This window comes from Bos javanicus, chromosome X, assembly GCF_032452875.1.
Source record: "Bos javanicus breed banteng chromosome X, ARS-OSU_banteng_1.0, whole genome shotgun sequence".
NCBI classification, from domain to species: Eukaryota; Metazoa; Chordata; class Mammalia; order Artiodactyla; family Bovidae; genus Bos; species Bos javanicus.
In genome coordinates, this window is record NC_083897.1 from 32,100,841 (window position 1) to 32,122,710 (window position 21,870).

A 21,870-nucleotide genomic window follows, 5' to 3' on the forward strand; every position below is an offset into this window, starting at 1 on the left:
CCTGCCTGTGTCTGCAGAGTTCTTCCCCAGAGTCCACAACTCTTTGTATTTTGACAGCATTTCCCCATAAGGAAATGGATATTTATAATACCAGGTGTAGAGATGATATTTGCAGTTGGCAAGAGTGAGTCAGATCTTACCTTGAGCAGACAAGAAGACTGGGCTTCGGAAGATGCGGTTAGGAGACCAGCAGGGCAGAGGTTCATAACCTGACGCACTACATGGGTCTTTTCCGGTTACAAAGCAGGTTTGCATACCTTATATTTCATTTGCTGCTCACAGAAACCCTGTGAGATTTTAAAACAGCTGGTATTATTATTATCGTTCTTTTATTTTACTAAATTTTATTTTTATAGTTGGGCAAACTGGAACTCAGAGGGTTAGGTGATAAAGTCCTATTCCTGAGGGATAGAGCCAGGCCTCCCACCCAACTCTTTAGACGCACAGGCAAATATTCTTGCTGTGTCTGCATGTTTCTGATATTTTTTCCTATTTTTATTCCAAAGTTAACATTTGTGTGTTTGCATAGAAAAAGAAAAAATTAAGACTTTTTTTGTGTGAGATTGAGCCATATATGTTTAGCCGGGGCAGCCCAGCTGATTCAGTGCAACAGCTATACTGAAAATTTAAGTCTTGGCTATAATCATTTTGACTTTTGTGTTTCAGGAAGATATACATTAGTTCAACAACTATCTTAGAAAATACAGTTGCTGGAGCCTTGAGCAATGAAATGAGAGTTTATTTGCTGTTATGAATCATCAGTTAAGTTCTATAATCCTGTAATATGTTAGACCAGTCTCTTCTAGCATATATTCTGCAAACACCCATTCTATGGAACAGTAATCATTGTTAATTGGAAAAAAAAAAAAAGAGAACTAAAACCCCAACAATTCAATGTCAAGAGAGTTGGGAATATGCTGCTTTAAACTGATTTGATAGATGTCTCAGAGCCTTTAATCTGCATCATGGACTGCCAAGACGGAAGTTGGTCTACATTTATTTGGACACAGAACGTTTCATTTTGTAGGAATGGTTATAACGGTCTGTTAACTGTGATTCTTCACACCTCCCTTCCTCCTGAGTCTGCAAACTCCACAAGGGGAGAAACTGTGCCTCCTTTTGCTTCTTCCCATTGCATCTTTGTTGAACACAAGCCTGGTGGCACAGTGCCTGGCCCTTAAAAAAAGATTTGTTGAATGAATGAATGAATCAACTCTGCTAGATCAAACCACCTGTGGTTGCTTATCAAAAACCTGTATTTAAAGTTCTTTACAATGTCTGCCCGGCCAGTTTGTCAGCCTTTCCTTCTACTGTACTTCCCACTCAGCACTCAAGTATTTGGGTTCTTGGAAGGATGACTATATAATTTATCATCCAAATCGGGACATTTTTGAGGATGAAATTGGACACCAGAATAACACATGTACACTGGAACCATACCAGTTGACTCAGGCTAGATGGCCCCCTCATTGCTGGTGACTCTCTAATCCCCACTAGGGATTTTCTGGTGCTTAGAGCAGCAACTTTTATATGGAGAAGAAGAAAAAAAAGAAGAAGAATACACATTGGTTGAAATTAATGTATCAGTATGTACAGGAGTGACTGTTACACTTATTTCATATTTATTGATAATTGTATTTTTTTAAGATTGAGGGCAACTGATGCCATATTCTCTCCCCCATTTCCCCAAATATAGTTGTATTTAGACTTGAATCTATCAGAGTAACTAGGGGATTAGGACTTAATTGCCCTTGTGAGAGATCTGGAACCTATAGCCCCTGTGGCAGTACTCTCTTTACAGGACTGGCCTTTCACCTCCCAAGGCAGTGAATGAAAACCAAATGCTCTCCCTATTGGAACTGGAGGGAAGTGGAGGTGATCAAATTGCCAACCTGGAGTGGGTAAAGGTGTGAAGGAGAGAGTTTGGAAGTTTGGGGAATGCCCGTACCTGCGCAGGCGACAGCATGCCCCGTAGGCCTTCCTCCAGGTAGTGGTCCCACTCCCAGGTCCCTCATCACGCCCAGCTATTGATTTGATGTCACTCTTTGGCATTTGACTTCTTGCTTTCACCGACTGTGGAGCTCCTGGAGGAAAATGCATGTGCCAGATGCAGAGTAAGTCCTCAGTACAGTTCTGCTAGTTGGTTGAATTTTGATTGATTAGAAAGGTGTAAGTCACACTGAGAAAAAAAGCCCATGGCATTCGGTGTGGATATTTGTAAGATTCTGAGTACGAGGGCAAGCATGCAATTTATACAAGAGTTTGGCCTTAGTGTTTTGGACAAGAATTGTAGGCATCTGATTGGACTCCTGAATTAAAAGGGGACTTAATTTAGTCACAAAACTGTTTCATATAGTTGCCTTCTTTTACAAATCTGTGGTTATGAATAATATGGTGAACTTCTATGTCAGAGAGTGGAAGAGGCCTCAAAGATCAGGAAGGTGAGCTCTTTTTTTGGAAGGATGAACAAAGAGAAGCCCAGGTGATGGGGAAGGATGGCTCCACATCTCAGAGCAAATTGGTGACAGAACAAGACTGTCTCCGCATCTTGCAGTGTGGTCTTACTGCTTCATTAAAGGAAAACAAAATTGGCCATTTGCTGATATTTACTGCATTGTATTTACTAGGGAGGAAAATCCACATCTACTGCTGTATTTACTTTCTGTACATTTTTTCCCACAAGGTAAAATATTACACTATCTGCTTTACTGAGAATAACTAGATTATGCTTCATTTTCTTTTCTTTGTTTGCTTATTTTGTTTTAGGTAAGCCTTCCCAGTGACCCAAGCTGTGTTGAAGAAATCTTGCGGGTGAGTTTAAACCTCTATTTCTCTGCCTTTGAATAATGAAGTAATATATCTGCCTAAGCTGCTTAAAGTAATTCCTCTTCTGTTTCCAGGAGTGTCATGATGGGGAAATCCTTGCATTCCACTTCAAGACTCTTCTGTTTACATCTCCTGTCTCATTTCTCACTTCTCCCTCTCTAGTCAAGCTAGTCTCCTGATCTGCCCCCTTCTTGCATCATTCTGGCTCTTTCTTTTGAGGTTTTGAACAGAGACATCCCACCTCCTTCGGGAAGCATTCCTTATTCAAGCATCCTACCCGCAACCTTTGCCTTTTTGTTCTCTGGGATCTCAGGTCAGCCCCATTGCTGCCCATGTTACATCATTGATGGGACCGGGTCATGGAGATCGTGGCCTGTAATGAATGGATGAGATGTGGCAGGGTGGAGGGAGGGGAGGAGAGAGTTGAGAATGATGGCAAGTTGTGGGAAATGTTCCTCATGGATGTGACTTGGTTCATGAGAATGGCATGGAGGCAGCACAGAGCTGCTAAAGGTGGGAACGACCTCTCCCAAAATACGTGATTAAACCAAAAGGAAAAACCAAAGCCAAGGCAGAAGCATGTATCTCCCTCCCATCTCTGGCTGCTGGCATCTTAAGGTGATGAAGAATCGGAGTTGTGGAGTGAGTTCTGTCTCCAGTTGTCACTTCTGTGATTGGACAGATAACTTCATCTTTTTGAATCTCCCTTCCTTGTCTGTAAAAGAGGACAATAATGCCTGTCCTAATTCTGTTATAAGCTGTCTAGCTGTATATAAATGCTTCTTATTATGAGAAATGGTCAGTGTGGCCCAGAGAAAACTGTGCCAACTTTCCATTGAGGAAAGAAAACAACCTCTGTGCCAGTGAAAATGCTGCATCCCCTTTAGTCACTTACCCAAGTCTCCTCTGCTCCCCCAACACATCCCCTGCTAAGTGCCTTAGTGCTGGAAGCAAACCCTGTGGAAATACACCCAAAGGAATAAAAAGAGCAGAAACCTGTTTGTCATCTAGCTGACTGGCCATCTGATTTCCCCTACTGTGAATATTCGTGTGCCTTTTTTCAGCCCAAGATCGATCGTTGTTGTTGACTGTTAAAGAGAAGAGTCTGATGGCATTTGTCCCTAGGATCCGGGTCGGGGGGCAGGGAATGTGGGCAGCTGCTGTGAAATCCACAGTGTGATGCACCCTGGGAACCCAGCCACTTGCTCCCTGCCTCAGGTGTAGATGTCTCTGATGTACCCAATACACCAGACTGTGAGGGTCCTGGCCACCTGCCTTTTTAAAAAAAGGTGATGCTGAAATAAACCTCCCCATCTAGTCCCTACAGGAGTCTTGCTTTTCCAAATTAAGGCCATGGTCTTTTCTGAACTCCCCAAAGAATGTCAGACCCATTTCACAATCACCACCTCATTTGTGACAGTTGAAATTCTGCACTTCAGAGCAGCCCAGCCCTGGTGCCTAGGTGGCCCATACAGTGACTGAGCTAGGGAAGACAGCTGGACACCTGGCGGAGCCTGGCAACTCCAGTCTGCTGGAAGAGCCACTTAGAGAAACAACAGAATGTCACTTAAACACGGAAAGAAAAGTAGTTGCCTTAATAAGCTCATAAAAGATAGCACCCTTTAAGAAAGTAACAAAAGACTTTCTGTTGTTCTTGAAAGAGAATCTAGAGGAATGGCTTTTTTATTTTTTTGAAGGGCTATAGATTGTATAGAATTCTGGGGGGCTTTTTTGTTTTGTTTTGTTTTATTGACAATACCGTTAATGAGTAGGCTTTCCTTTATTGAAGAATGACACATTTCAATCCCCATGCTTGGAATAAAAATCAGCTTTCTGAAGTTTATGGCTTATTCTTAAATTTTTATAAACCACATTACATGGCACAACAGAGTGCTTACTGAACATTTTTTGTTCTGGCAAGTTCACGTGCCTGTTTGCAGGCCTTGGAGCCCTGTGGACAATTCCACAGTGAGTCTGGTGGTCACCTTGCTCCCCATCTGCCTCCTTCTAGCGAGGGTGGGGAGATAACTTTTCTCTGTCTCTCCTCTTCTCTCTGACCGCCTCAGCACTTTTCCACCTAAGCAGAGTCCAGAGCGAGGTCACGCTCTCTCTTTCTCAGTGAAGGGGGCTCTGTGGAGGAAGGTACACTAGCTCCAGATGAGATCTTGCCTCCACTTGCTCCTGACATGATATCACTTCCTAACTGTAGGGCTTTTCACTTTCCTTGTTTGGGAAACAGGGCATCATTCTTCATCCTCCCCACCGCCCTCCCCCCACCATGAAAGAGTCTGTAAAGTGTGCACAATAAACTATTGGTGTGTGTGATGTGGAGAGAGCGCCTCTGTCCACTCACCTAATTTCCCCACGTCCTTGACTCCCCCCTTTTACCCTCTACAGCCCGTCAGGCCAAGCCACTTCATCTCACACTGGGTCAGTCTTTAACTAACCAAGTGCGACACAACTGGCCTCTCCCTGCTCTCAGCCCCTCAGTACTCAGGCAATGGAAATACTTTGGCCTAATGTACTGGATTTTGGTGCCCCACCCCCCTTTTCAAAACTCTGTTCAAATTCAAACTAGGGGGCTTCCTTTGAAAGTTCCTCTCACCATTTCTCCCCTTCAGACCCACTTTCCTCCTTCTCTTCCCACACTGGGGCTGCTTCTCATTCTACCCCAAAGCCCATGTTTTCTGGTCTTCCAAGGCCCACTTGCCCTGATATGGTGACCTTGTGTCCTAGCACGTGACCACCTTTCAGAGTACTTGAACCTCATTCTCTTATTTTGATCATAGGAAACACGGTAGTCCCTAATTATTTCAGGAAATAGGGGCCCAGAGAGGTTATACATGTCCTGCCTCTGTGGGTAAGGCTAGAATATGGCAGAAGCAGAATGAGAATGTGATCTTCACTTTGCACTTTGCACTTAACTGTCCACTGCCCTGTCACAAACCTACAATGAGAAGCTCCGGATTCAAAACAAATGGCCTGGGTGGCTTGGCAGACTTAACTTCCAGCAACTGTAACTGGGGATCTCAGCAAACTAATGTAATTCGAGCCAGTCTTAGAAATGAGTTCTTTCTTCCCACCATCTTGAATATTTTCAAATCTCATTTCAGATAATACAACTGTAGCAATAACAAATTACTGCTACTAACTAAAAATATTAATAGTACTGTGCCACTTTATGCATTTAGAGTTCTTAAGTACTTCATGTCATTTACTTTTCACAACAAAGCTGAAAGATTGTGTTATTAGTTACTTATTATAGATATCCAGAGAAGTTTAGTAATTTGTTCCCAGGGAAAACAACTGGCTTCAGTGACCCTCATGCTGTCCATTCCTTCTGCTTTCTGTTCCTGTTGACTTACCTGAACCCATCCTTATTTGATAAGCTCTGGTCTATTTTATGATTGACATTAAAATGGCACCAACCAACAGTTCATTTCAGCTTCTGTTGCTTCCTTAATTCATACACATTCAATTATGCCAAAATAATTCCACATAGTTTCTCCAACAAACCAGAATATACCAGCCCACAACACCTTTCCCACCACCTGCCCTTTCCTGCCACCTGCCCTTTTCCCATAAGACAAGCTGTGGAAATTCAGATGGCTTTGCTTCTTGTCAAGTATATTATTGCTTATTATAAATTTTACAGATCAGAAACTTAAAAGCAGCAGTCTGTGCAGTGCAGTCAATCCTGCGTACCTGTTTCCATCAGCATGTCATTTTCTCTTTAGAGTCAAGCTACCCTCGAGTACAAACAGAAATGAAAAATAATAACAACTCTGGCCCTAGTGATGGCGTTCTGCAGTTACAATTCATTTATCATATGAGGGATTCCTAAGCTGCTCGTATGTAATAATCTGGGTGGCAGCAGCAGCTTCTTTTCTAGCTCTGCAGGGTTTTATGGGTCCTAGAGTAATCATTTCTGGTAGAGTTAAGCCAAGGAGAGCAGCATGCACTAAATGCTACTAGCTGAGGATGCATGCTCAATGATTATTTGTTCTGCAGTGGATGATTTATTTGTTCTTAGCAAGAATTTACTTAAAAATATCAACAGACTATCAATTACATCCTTTCAAGAGTCAAAAATGCAGATACAGCGCTTCTCTTCAATCTGACGCTGAACAGATTGTGTTTCCTAGCAGAGTACCTTCCATAGTTGATAATTTCATAAGCAAACATCTGTATGGGTAATTCACTGTTTATGAGGGATGCTGAATTTGCTAGCTAGGGTTTAGGGAACTTGATTTGATAAACTGTAGCATCTTACAGATCTCTTCCTGCCATATGGATCAGGTTTGTAAACACCGACATGGGCACCTCTTTTTGATTGCAGCATGATCTGTGTTTACAGCATTCTAAGTTATCGCAGTTCTGCTTATTAGGTCTGTGTTTAAGTACACAGTTTTAGCATGGAAAGGACTTACCAAATATTACAGGATGACCATGTACAGTCCTTGCTATTTTTTTACTTTTAAAGGGGAAACAGTGAAAAAGCCCATCTCAAGAGTGAGGGGGAAAATTGGATCTGGAAGCAAAATTGGTCAGACAATTATGTCTGAAAGGAAATTTGATTATATTATCATAACTATGCAGCATAATCAAGCACCTTTCAGTAGAATTTCTTTGATAAATTTAACCAATAATTAGGCAATTGATTTTATATCCTGTCAAATTAATGTATAAATAATATTCAAATTGGAGTCATGCAAACGATTTTCTATATAGCCATCTTAAATACTAATCCCTCCAGGATGGTTCAAAAAGCATCTATCCTATTCTGCTGTGGACTTTCAAAATTATAGTTTCTTGAAATAGTAATATAGTTTTCTGTCTAAGAAAGACAACAATTGCTAAATATAATTTAGACTATAATTAATGTTAACATTGATGAAGTCAAATAAATGAACTAACTACTGATTGCACCTCGCTATTCTGATGACTAGCTCTTACCTAATGACATTGGGAAATATGTAAATTTGTCAGCAGGTGAAAATGCCCTTGACTGGGTAAATTATGTGGAGTATTACCTTTTCTGAAGCTAATTCAAAGCACTAATGGACTTAATACATACTATGCATGTGTGAGGTGAGCTATTCATGGAACCAAATTGGCCCATAAGAGATATTACCCATTATTTGCCTCCCAGTAATCACTTCTTCTTTTCTTATATACAAACCAACCCAGAAGAAAGATGATAAATTTAATTATAACAACTATTATGTGAACAATATAGGTAAGCCATCCAGTGGGCTCCCAAATGCTCTTAGAGCCTGTCAAGCAGAACAAATATTTTCACGTGGAATCTGAGGGTTTGCAGCTAGTGTATGATGTGAATTTTAAATGATTATCCAGACGTTGTTGGGTAAATGAGGAAAATGAGTAACGAGGTGACTGGCCCAGTGAATCATGGGAACCTGTCAAACCCAGGACATGTCAGGGAAGAGATGATGTCAAATACCAGTAACTTAGCAATTCAGCATTTAGCTGTCCAGGGAGTGAGCAAGAGTAGGCCCTTTAAAATAGCTGAGTAAATATATGAGTTTGTATATATTTGGGGTATGGTATAAAAATCAGTCTGTTTTCTGTCAACCTGTTTCTTTTTCTGAATATGGTGATTTATTATTTTCTATTGAATTGAATGAAAGCAGGTGAGAATTTAAGCCACATGTAGAATTTACACCTGCTTTCTCTATCTGGGATGTACTGGGATGGTAATGAAATGATGTATTAGTTTGCCAAAAAGCAGTCTAGGCTTATCTGAAAGAAGTAATAGCTTCCAACTGTTGTTTAAGAACCAGTCTTTTTGTCCTAGCTGTGTTAGTGGGATTGGGTTGGGAAAACTATTATAATGCAAGGAGGTTAACCACTCTGTTTGCATCTGTGTAAAGGTAAAACCAGTGTCTCTGAAAAATGCATGGGGAGAGTAGCCTCTCAAAATCAGTTTGATAGGCATCTTAGAGTTGTAATGAAAGTATCAAGCATGATTTGCTCCACTCTCTTTTTGATCACCAAAAAGTATTATGGAGAATGAGAAAAAGAAATGTAAACTCCATAATTGCTCTAACTAGAAGACATCCATAAGCCAAAGTCACAATTTTGTAAAGATCAAACAGGGAAGAATCCAAGAGGTGATTCCATGGTCATAGATCTGGGGCATAGATGATGAGGCACTGATTTTCAGTGGCATACCACAGAAGACAAAAATGATATTGCAATAATGGGAGTGGGCTTAAAGGTTTGTGATGGGAAGTTCTGTGGACCAACTCTGAGACATGCAGATTTTGAGAAGTAGGAAAGGCAAAATTGAAAGAGAAGTTACACGATTAATCCACATTTGTGGAAAGCACTTTGTTGCTAAGATAAGATGGAAGAGCCAGATGCTGCTGGAGAGCAGCCTGCAGAGCTGATGTCTCATGATAAAGCAGAAGTAAAAGCCCAAACACTTGGTCACACACCCTGAAATTCAGAAGTGAATGCCTGCTAGTCTGATATTAAACTATGGCCCTTACTGCCACAAACACATCCTGCAAATAACTGATCCAGGAAGAATTCCTGTCCCTAAAAAAATGACTAATAATCAAAAAAGAATCAGTACAAGAGCTATGCAAAACTATGTAGCAGAAAGAATGTAGCTACGGGACAAATTGAAGCTGTGACCAGTAAAGTAGCATGAACTGTTTGAAAATGAAGCAGTTTTATCTAAAAGACAAGAGCCACATAGTGATACAAGAGCTTAAAGATACTATTTAAAAAGTGCATAAATACAGAACTGCAAAGTAATGGATTAAGAACAGAAAATTATTAGAATTAGCACACTTAAGATCTGTATTTTTGCCTAAAAAAGAGTAACAGCAATAAATAATTTTGGTATCCTTATCAAGAAAAAAAATATCAAAAGCACAAAACATGAAACAAGGAAAGATAAAGAAAAATAACCTCCCAGATACAGAGAAAATTAAATAATCATGAATAACAATTTACTCACCTATGTACAAATAAATGTAAGCATCTAGATGAGATAGATGATTTTTCTAGTGAAATATAATCATAATCAACTGAAATTGACTTCAAAAGAGAAAATCTAAATAGAGTTATCACTATCAATGAAATGGAGACTAATCCTGCCCATTACTGAAATCAAACCGTCTCTCCCAGATTTCATAGGGAAATTCAACCAAACCATTAAGGTATAATGTGGCTCAGCTGTTCCAGAACATAGACTAAGAAACATTTGCAAAGTATTTTTCTTAGAAAAGCTAAACTAATACATAATATTGATACCAAAATCTGACAAAAACAGCATATGAAAAAGAAAATTACAGAATGATATCACTTGTGAATCTTGATGCAAATTTCTTTAATGAAATATTAACAAAGAGAATCAGATAGTATTTTAAAGGATATGTACCAGTGGATTTTATTCCAGGAATATAAAGCTAGTTCAATATTAAGAAATACATTAATATAAGGTCTCTTATGAGTAGAATAAGAAAGAAAAAAATACATGATCATCTTTGTAAATGTTAAAAGATACTTGATAAAACTCAACACTTATACTTGATAGAAATAGACGGAAACATCATTAATATGATAAAATATATCCATCTCAACTCAAAATCTAGTGTCACATTTCACAGAGAAAGTCTGGAGACATTCCCATTATAGTTAAGAAAAAGCCTAGATATTCTTTATCATCCTTATTATTTAATACTGTTCTGGAGATTAGCCAAGGTGATTAAACAAACTAAAGAAATAAGAGGTATTAAAATAGGAGAGAATGTGTAAAATGATTATTTGTAGATTATATATATATTATTTTCCTGAAAACCCCAAGAGAATTAACCAAAACTATTGTTATGAACAATACAATTTTGCACAGTTTCAGTATGCAAAATAAATATATAGAAATCATCTTTATATGTAAAGCAACCAAGTGCCACTATTGGTAAAGAACTTGCCTGCCAGTGTAGGAAACTTAGGAAACGTGAGTTTGATCCCTGGATCATGAAAATCCCCTGGAGAAGGGCATGGCAACCCACTCCAGTATTCTTACCTGGAGAATCCCATGGACAGAGGAGCCTGGTGGGCTACAGTCCATGGGGCCACAAAGAGTCAGACACGACTGAAGTGACATAGCACACAACTAACTCTAAGAAACAATGGGCAAAAACACTTCATTTATATCTTATGTGTTCATTTACAAGAAATGTGCCAGAGTTATAGGAACACACGAAGTACTAGGAGAGATACCAAAGAATAATTAAATGAATGGAAAGTCATACCATTCTGAGATAGGAAAATGATATTCTAAACATCTTTATTCTCTCTACCTTAATCTTGAATCCTTTCCTCACACCGTACAGCAATATTATTTCCAAATGTGTGAAAGGTTAAAAACACATAAAATATCAATATTAGAAGTAACTGTGGGAGAATTTTTACATTTTTCATTTCCAGCCTGTCTCCTGATAAGCTGGCAGGGGTAGGAGGCAGTCAGGGGAAAGTTCAGAAGTTTGAGGAGATTGGAGGTTTGAAATAGTCATTGAAACAGAGAGCGGGAGCTAGCTAAATGATACATTATGAGGCAACCTTAAGGATCCAGGTGATCCTGAAGACAAAATTTGTACAGGTTCCAATTTGTAGATTGTGTGATTTTTCTCCAGCAGTGTTCAGCTCATTTTCAGAGACCACTGATTAATGGGTCAAGGGCAGCCTCGAGGCCTCAAAGAAGCTGAATAAATTGCTCCAGATCACTTAATCATATAGCTACTAAACAGATGAAACAGGATTGGAACTCAGGTTGTTCTGAATGGAATGTGCACACTAGTAATAATATCAAGCAGTTAAATAACAGGTTTTTTTGGTACCTGGCACTGTTCTAAGGATTTTACATATAGTAACTCATATAAAAATCATACCAATGAACAAATACTGTTATCAGCCTCCCCCCACCCCCTGCCCCAGCCACACGTAATGAAATGGAAGTACTTTGGGCTTAAGTGACTTTTCAACAGCTAACTAGTAAGATCTCAACCCAAGCATTCTGGCTTCAGAATCCATGTTGTTAACTGTTTTGTATTCTGCCTTTCACCGTGAGGATAGAGGGCTGAAAGAGTAGATTTTAAGTGATTATTACAGGGCTCAGACCCTGACCCAGTGGATAACAATGAAGCTAGGTGAGATTGCTGATAATGCTATGGGTCAAATTCAGGAAAAAAGCTTACCAGATGGACTAATTCTAATAGAATGAAATTTCATAGAAGTATAACTATATAGTAATTTACTTGAGTCCACCAATGTTCTTAGACCAGAAAAAGTTTAGCAGTAACATATACTGCTATCTAAAAATGTATTAACTGAAGACAAGCATCTAGAGCAGGGCTTTCCTGTAAAGGGGAGTTTTCCTATAAAGGGACAGATTATAAATACATTTGACTTTTTAGGTCATATGATCTCAGTCTAGACTACTCAACTATATTTTGGCATGAAAACATCCATAGAAAATAATGCTTGTGATGGTGTGGCAATAAAACTTTATCAACAAAAACAGGCATGGGGCCAGATTTGGCCTATGAGGGGAAGTTGGCTGACCCCTCATCTAGAACACCTAGCAATAAGAAGGAGACAACGCCCCTTGGCTCTGTTCTATTTAGACCACATTTGGCATTTGGTATTGATTTCTGGCCAGCATGTTAAAAAAATTAAATTCAGTAAAATTTCTGTTTTATTTTTTTGTTACCCTTCTTTGAGTTTAAAATTTTGCACAGATTCCTGTAATCACCACCTTTAACAGAATATTAATACAAACAATTCCAATATCCCAAAGAATTCCTTCACATTACCCTTGTACAGTCAGACTCTCCTCCTTTAGCAACCATTGATCTGTTCTCTGTCCCTACAGTGTTGTCTTTGCCAGAGTGTCGTGTAAACAGTGCCGTGTGTAATCTTTCCATAGTGAGTCTTTCAGTTAGCATATAACTTTGAAATTCATTCAGGTGGTTGCACATAGCAATTGTTTGTTACTTTCTGAGTGAGAATCCATTACATGGATGTACCATGGTTTGTTTATCCTTTCATACATTGGAAAATCTTTGGGTTGCTTCTAGTTTTTTGTGATTATTAATAATGTTGCTATCAATAATCATGTCCAGATTTTTGTGTGAACATATGTTTTCACTTATCTTGTTATGTACCTAAGAATGGGACTGCTGGGTCAAGTGCATGTTTAACCTTATAAAAAGTGCTGAATTGTTTACCAGAATGGCTGTACCATTTCCAGAGTGGCTGTTTATATGAGACACAGTTCATAACAAGGATGTTCACATCCTTGTTAACCATTGCTTGATCTTGTTGTCATTTTTTACGTAAGCCTTTCAAATAGGTATATAGTAGCAGATCATTGTGGTTTTACATTGCATTTCACAAATGACAAAAGATGTTGAGCATTCTTTCATGTGCTTATTTTTATTTTTGTATATCTTCCATTAAAATCTTTTGCCCAGTTTTAAAATTAATTTTTATTGTGGTAACATTGGCTTATAACACTATATAATATTATTTTTATTTCTGTATACACGACAGCGTGCTCACCACTAAATTTGAGTATCACATGGATTGATTTATGGATGTTGAAACATCCTTGCACCCCTGGAATAAATAACACTTGATCACAGTGTACAATCCTTTTAATGTATTGATGGATTCTGTTAATATTTTGTTGAGGATTTTTGCATCTATGCTCTCAGAGACACTAGCCTGTAATTTTCTTTTTTGTGTTGTGTTTGTCTTGTTTTGGAGTCAGGGTAATGTTGGCCTCACAAAATGAGTTAGGAAGCATTCCCTTCTCTTTAGTTTTTTGTAAGAGTTTGTGAAAGATAGGCATTAAATTTTTTTTTACTTTTATTTTATTTTTAAACTTTACATAATTGTATTAGTTTTGCCAAATATCGAAATGAATCCGCCACAGGTATACATGTGTTCCCCATCCTGAACCCTCCTCCCTCCTCCCTTCCCATACCATCCCTCTGGGTCATCCCAGTGCACTAGCCCCAAGCATCCAGTATCATGCATCGAACCTGGACTGGCAACTCGTTTCTTACATGATATTTTACATGTTTCAATGTCATTCTCCCAAATCTTCCCACCCTCTCCCTCTCCCATTAAATTTTTTTGAATATTTGGTAGAATTGGCCAAATTCTAACGTTGTCTAATTCTAAGAACTCATCCATCTCTTCTGTGCTGTACTTAGTCGCTCAGTTGTGTCCAACTCTCTGCAACACTATGGACTATAGCCCACCCAGCTCCTCTGTCCATGGGGATTCTCCAGGGAAGAATACTGGAGTGGGTTGTCATGCCCTCCTCCAGGGGATCTTCCCAACCCAGGGACTGAACTCAAGTCTCCCACATTGCAGGCAGATTCTTTACCATCTGAGCTACCAGGGAAGCCCAAGAATACTGGAGTGGATAGCCTATCCCTTCTCCAGGGGATCTTTCTAACCCAGGAATTTAACCAGTGTCTCCTGCATTGCAGGTGGATTCTTTACCAGCTGAGATACCAGAAAAGCCATCACTTCCATGTTGTCCAATTTATTGGTATATGGCTGTTCATAATATTCTCTTAAATTCTTTGTTTTTCTGTGGTGTCCAGTATTTTTTCTCTCTTTCATTTCTGATTTTATTTATCACAGAATTCTTTGTTTTGTTCTTAGTGAGTCTGGCTAAAAGTTTGTCAATTTAGTTTATCTTTTTCGAAGAACCAGAGCTTAGTTTCATTGATCTTTTGTCTTTTCAATCGTTTTTTCATGCATTTCCACTCTGATCTTTACTGATTCCTTCTTACTGACAGTGGGCTCGTTTGTTATTTGTTTAATTCCTCTAGGTGTAGGTTTAGATTGTTTATTTGAGATTTTCCTTGTTTGTTGAGGTGGACCTGTATTGCTATAAGTGAAGTTGCTCAGTCGTGCCCGACTCTTTGCGACCCCATGGATAGTAGCCTGCACCAAGCTCCTCCGTCCATGGGATTTTCAAGGCAAGAGTACTGGAGTGAGTTGCCGTTTCCTTCTCCAGGGAATCTTCCCAACCCAGGGATCGAACCCAGGTCTCTCACATTGTAGACAGACGCTTGACTGTCTGAGCCACCAGGGAAGTCATGTATTGCTATAAACTTCCCTCTTATTACTGCTTTTGCCGCATTCTATACATTGTAGTATGTCATATTTTCATTTTTATTTATCTTCAGGTATTTTTTGATTTCTCCTTTGATTTCTTCATTGACTCAGTAGTTGTTCAGTAGAGTGTTTTCAGTGTCAACATATTTGTGATTTTTCCATCTTTCTTCTTATAGTTGATCTCTAGTATCATACCATTGTGATCAGAAGAGATGCTTGATATCATTTCAGACTTCTTAAATATATTGAGATGTGTTTCGTGTCCCAACATATGGTCTCCCCATGAGAAAGATCCATATGAACTTGAGAAGAATGCATATTCTGCTACATTTGGATGGAATATTCTGTAGAAACCTTTCAAATCCATCTGGTCTAATGTTTCATTTATGGCCTCTATTTTCTTTGTTGACTTTCTATCTGGGTGATTTATACATTGATGTATGCCAGTGGAATGTTAACATTCCCTACTATTATCGTGTTGTTGTCAATATCTCCCTTGAAGACTGTTAATAATTGCTTTATATATCTGGTACACCTATGTTATGTGCATATATATTAATAACTGTTATGTATTCTTGATGAATTACCCACTTTATCATTATGTACCATCCGTCTTTGTCTCTTGTTTCTTTTTTTGGCTCAAAGTCTGTTTTTTCTGGTATGAATATGGCTATACCCACTTTCTTTTGATTGAAATTTGCTTGGAGTATCATCATCCATCCCTTCACAGTCTATACAACTGAAGTGAGTTTCCTGGAAGCAACATACAGTATATGGATCTTGTATTTTAATCCATTCAGCCACCCTGAGTCTTTTGATTCAATTCATTTTCATTTAGAGTGATGAATAATAGATGAGGACTTGGTATTGACATTTTATCTTTTGTTTTCTTGTTCTAAATGTCCATTTTTTCCTTTTCCTTATGTTTCTATCTGCCATTTTGGTTTAGTGGTTTTCTACAATTTTTTTTTCAGTTTCCTCTTGTTTTATGCTTCATGTCTCTGCTTTATATTTATGTTTTGAGATATTTATGTTTTGAGGTTACTATGAAGTTTATATAAAACATCTCATAGCCCTTTTTCTGCTGATAGTCTCTTATCTTCATTTGCCTATACAGGTTCCATACTTTTCTTTTTTCCTTAGTTTGCTTTTTATTATTTATTATTATCTTGCTGTTGTTTAGTCTCTAAGCTGTGTCAACTCTTTGCGGCCACATGGACGGTAGCCCACCAGGCTCCTTTATCTGTGGGATTTCCCAGGCAAGAACACTGGAGTGGGTTGCCATCTCCTTCTCCATCTTTTGCTCATTTTAAAAATCAGGTTTTTTTTTTTTTTTTTATCTTCCTGCTGAATTTTGAAGTTCTTTATATATTCTGGACATAAATCTTTGGTCAAATATGTTATTTGAAAATATTTTCTCCCAGTTTGTGGCTTGTCTTTTCATTCCCTTGATGGGGCCTTTATAAGAACAAAAGTTCTTAATTTGATGATGCCAAATTTATGATGCTTTTCTTTAATGGATTGTGATTTTTGGTGTCAAGACTATAAACTTGTTGTTTAACCCAAGGTAATAAAAATTTTCTTCCATGTTTTATTCTAAGAGTTTTAGAGTGTTATTTTTTACATTTATGTCTTTCATCTGTTTTGAATTAATGTTGGTATGTGGTGTGAGGTGTAGGTTTAATCTTATTTTGTTCATTGTGTTATAGCACCATTTGTTGAAAAGACTATCTTTCACTCTTGAGTTGATTTTGAATTTTTGTCAGAAGTAAATTGACCTTATTTATATGGATCTATTTCTGGACTCTGTGGTCTCTTCTATTGGTCCGTATCCCTGGCCTTTCACCAATACCATAGTGTCTTGAATATTGCAGCTTTATAGTTAGTCTTCAGTTCAGTTCAGTCACCCAGTCGTGTCTGACTTTTTGTGACCCCATGAACCACAGCATGCTGGGCCTCCCTGTACATCACCAACTCCCAGAGTCCACCCAAACCCATGTCCATTGAGTCGGTGATGCCATCCAACCATCTCATCCTCTGTCATCCCCTTCTCCTCCTGCCCTCAATCTTTCCCAGCATCAGGGTCTTTTCAAATGAGTCAGCTCTTCGCATCAGGTGGCCAAAGTATTGGAGTTTCAGCTTCAACATCAGTCCTTCCAATGAACCAGGACTGATGTCCTTTAGGATGGACTGGTTGGATCTCCTTGCAGTCCAAGGGACTCTCAAGAGTCCAACACCACAGTAAAAAGCATCAATTCTTCGGCGCTCAGCTTTCTTCACAGTCCAACTCTCACATCCATACATGACCTCTGGAAAAACCATAGCCTTGACTAGATGGACCTTTGTTGGCAAAGTAATGTCTCTGCTTTTGAATATGCTGTCTAGGTTGGTCAAACTTTCCTTCCAAGGAGTAAGTGTTTTTTAATTTCATGGCTGCAATCACCATCTGCAGTGATTTTGGAGCCCAGAAAAATAAAGTCAGCCACTGTGTCCACTGTTTCCCCATCTATTTGCCATGAAGTGATGGGACCAGATGCCATGATCTTAGTTTTCTGAATGTTGGGCTTTAAGCCAACCTTTTCACTCTCCTCTTTCACTTTCATCAATAGGCTCTTTAGTTCTTCTTCACTTCCTGCCATAAGGGTGGTATCGTCTGCATATCTCAGGTTATTAATATTTCTCCCAGCAATCTTGATTCCAGCTTGTGCTTCCTCCAGCCCAGCATTTCTCATGGTGTACTCTTAAAATAGGGTAATGTGAATCCTCCAATTTTGTTCTTTTTCTAAAATGGTTTGGCTATTATAGTTCCCTTTCCTTTCCATACGAATTTTAAAAACATGTTGTCTACATTTACAAAGAATCTGTAGGTCGATTTGGGAAGAACTGACATCTTTACCTTGTATCTTTTGATTCATGAATACGGTATTCCTCCCCATTTATTTATGTTGGCCACCTTGTTTTTAGAGGGACATTAATAATTTATCATCCCATTTTGGGCAACATATGCCATGGGGGAAATTCAAATCCTTAAATAACTACATGATTATTACAATATTATTTGTAATAGTAAAAAATGCTACTATATAGCCAATGTGGAGAAGGAAATGGTAACCCACTCCAGTATTCTTGCCTGGAAAATACTATGGACAGAGGAGCCTGGTGGGCTACATTCCATGGGTTCGCAAGAGTTGGACATGACTTAGCAACTAAACCAAACTAACCATATATCTGATGTGTTGTTTAGTTGCTGAGTTGCATCCAACTCTTCTTTCGACTCCAAGGACTGTAGCCTGCCAGGCCTCTGTCCTCCTTTTGTCCCAGGCAAGAATACTAGAGTGGATTGCCATTTCCTTCTCCAGGGGATCTTTGTGGACCAGGGATCGGATCGAACCTACATCTCCTGCATTGGCAGGCAGATTCTTTACACTGAGCCATCAGGAAAGCTCATATATCCAACAATAGGGGAATAATTAGGCAAATTCTGAGTTACACACTCAGAAAAAGAATTAACCATTAAAAAGGTTGCTTTGAAGATGATGTAACAACATGGGGAAAAAACCTTATGATATAATGTTAAATGTTAAAAACCAGAATATAACATTTTGTGTGCTTAAATTTTATAGATATATAAAACTATGAATAAAAGAAACTAAAGAAAAAAACTGACATAATAGCTCTTATTGTGTTAGAGTGATAGGATTTTGGGTGAGTTTTTTCTTTTCTAAATTTTCTCAACTTCTGTGATTTACATTACTTTCATTAAAAAGTTTTTAAGATGCATGCTGCTGAACTAAAATACATTTAGCAAAGACTAAGCAGAATAGTGAGTGGATTCACAATCAGAATCACTGACTAGATAAGCTCACCACAAGGAAATTGAACTAGAAGAGGGAGAAGGCTGTAGCTGCTTAAGGGACTTACCATGTGGAAGTGAGACTCAGAGGCTGGATTTAGACTGGGAAACATCAAATGATGGAACCCCTGAGGGGCAGGTACAGGGGGATAAGTAGTTGAGCAATAAAAGGAAGAATGTTCTAGAGAGACATGGTTAAGAAAGTGGAGCTTGGCTCTTCTCCCCAGCTGAACATTCTTGGGTAACTTAAGCATTCTTGAATATCATTTACAAAATTGGGATATTACTGCCTAATTTTCAGGATTAGTGAGAGGGTTGAATGAGATGATATATGTGAAGCTCAATTAATGTTAGCTCCTCCCTCTCTCCCTGCTCTAAGTTGTGCATCTAAGGATTGAAGGGAGGTGAGGTCTCTGTCACCAAAGATATTCAAGCAGAGATATTGTGCTTCCCTAGTGCCTAGAGGATAAAGTCCCAAATCCTGATCTTGGCAGTCCAGGTCCATCCTTTATGGCATCATTCAGGCCTACCTCATCTCTTGTCACTTTTCCCAGTAATGTGCCCTTTTGTCCATCCTCCACAGACTTCTTTCCTTTCATCAGATATGCCATCCCCCTGTTCCATGGGCCTCTGTGTTGGCCTCTCCCTCTGCCTGGAACCCCATCCACTCTTGTCTGCCTAATGAACTACTGCTCACACCACGTAAGACCCAACACAGAGGTCACTTCTTCTCTGAAGCTCTAACACTGTCTGAATGAAAGCAATCTGTCTCTTCATCTCCTGGGTCCCCTCAGCACTTTTTCTGCATCTACACCTGTCACCTTTGTGTGTTGGGAGAGCTGCTTCTCATGGTATAATGTGAAGTCCCTTAGAGTAGAGTCAGTGTCAAACTCATCTCTCTGTCCCTTTATCCCAGCCCAGCATCCCCTCCCCACCACACACACATAGACATATGCACACAAAGGTAATAAGTGTAGGTGTATAAAAAGTGCATACAACAGGTGCTCTGTGTTTGTTGAATGACTTAAATTTGTAGATAAATGGTTAGAGAAAATCACTTCATAGTGTTATTTCCACCCACAGATAATAAAATAATTATTTGATTTTCTATGAAGATATTTTATGTTAATAAGCAAATAATAGTGTTTAGTGAGTAGAATATTTATACAAATATTAGACATTATAATGACCCCACTTCTTATTTATCCAAATAATATATTTAGCCCTGCTTTTTGTGCTGTTTTTCTATTTCCAATTATTATTTAATATCGTTGCTCGAGACTATTTTTACTATTGCTCTTCAAAGTTCAATAATGTTGGCATTATTGCTTTAAATGAGGCATTGATGAAAGGCCAAGGTGGGGCCCCATATGCTCCTATACCCAGAGAGAGGAGACACGGTAACATTCACTGTGTTTATTATTATTGTGCTCATAAGAAAGAAGCTTCTATGAGATGTGCTCTTTCCTCCAGAGTGACTTTCCCCGACCATGTTGTTGCTGGAAGCCTTTGTGTTGCTTCCATTAACACTCTCAGCCTCACAGCCAAAATGGTGTCAAACACAGCAGAGCCCCAAAGTCCTCCATCCCGGGGATGAATTTGCCAACACCAACAGACTCACCCAGCTCTCTCCTGGTACTAGGTTAATTAGAAGTGGCTGAATCACAAAATAAAGAATGGAGGCCAGTCTACAAATAGGGCAGACAAAAGCAGCATGGCTGTCTGGGCCTCTGATTGGTTTTTTATTCAATTTGCTCTCAACTTCTCAGGACCTGTTGGAACTGGAAGAAACCTGAGAAGCTTGTCTACCCTCAAACTCTGTAGCTTCTTTCCTGCTCTTTAATGCAGGGCACCCATTACAGCCTCACACATCCAGTACTTACTATACAAAAGTGAATAATGGTCTGATACGGAGGCTCCACTCAGATATTGTCAGAGTCTGGTCTGTGTTACAGAGTAAAAGACTGCATAGCGCCTGTCTTTGGGAGAACTGGGATTGAGAAGAAAGCTAGGTGGCAATGACAGCAGACTGGGCATCAAGGGACCTCAAAGCTCTCCTGACTCTTCTTCCACTGCCTTATTTTATAACGCTTGGCAAGTCTCTTAACCATTACATTCTTCACAATTTCCATCTGTAAAATTGAAGTGTTGACTGTTTTGAGTAGTTCAATATGGTAATAGCCACATGTGGTTGGTTATTTAAATTTAGCTACATTTTAATAAAAGTATAGTTTCTCAGTCCATTAGGCACACTGCACATGCTCAGAAGCCACATGTGGCCAGTGGTAGTCATTGGAGAAAACAAAATACAGTGTTTGCATCATTGCAGAAAGTTCTGGTGAACAAAACTGTCCCTAGATTATCTCTTAAGATCTGCTTTAGGTCTTTATTCAGAGTCTTACCAAATAAAACCAAGTCCAGTTTTACCTTTTTAACTATGTACCTTTTGCCATGTTTAGAGTATATCTGAATAATTTCCACCTGAGATTTCTGTAGAATATATTGGTCAAATGTTACTCTAGTTCTGAGCAGTGCCCCTACTACATAAAAAAGAACCAAAAATCAGGCTAAGTAGATAGAAAGAGATAAGGAATATTTTCTTGCCAAAGAGAGATGAGGGACATATCAGGCATATATGCTAGGCTTTGTGGGCAGTGCAGGGAAGTGCCCAGCTGCACTTCAGTCCTCGAGCAAGTTCAATGGGAATGATGCTGCCTTCATCCCCAGGCTCTGGGAAAGAAAGAGCATAGGAGCCTTTGGAAGGGCCCTCCCCCTCAAAGCACTACTATCAAATTCCAGAACTTGTTTCATTTTCACTCCCTCTTTCCCTCCCTCTCTTTCACGCTCCCTTTCCTACCCTCTCCAGCTTGTGCATCACTTGAGATATTCACCTAAGGTACATGCTTAATGAAAGGACCACATCAGGTCTTGGACAGCTCCATAGACTATAGATGACCCATGACTTGATGGAATCTTATCAGAAACCCTTAATTCAATCGCCGAGTCATGTCAAACTC

At 39.1% G+C, this 21,870-nt stretch overlaps 1 protein-coding gene across 11 annotated transcripts in view; it reads left to right on the forward strand.

Moving 5' to 3' along the window:
- Window positions 1-21,870, forward strand: part of AFF2 (ALF transcription elongation factor 2) — a 535,938-nt gene that overhangs the window by 326,121 nt on the left and 187,947 nt on the right. For 9 of the 11 annotated variants that reach the window (XM_061408662.1, XM_061408665.1, XM_061408666.1 and 6 more), the window contains one exon: window positions 2,767-2,811. The exons of the other annotated variants lie outside the window; for them this stretch is intronic. In XM_061408662.1, coding sequence (XP_061264646.1) covers window positions 2,767-2,811 — 45 coding nt within the window. The remainder of the gene's footprint in view (window positions 1-2,766; window positions 2,812-21,870) is intronic. 11 annotated transcript variants of the gene reach the window in all.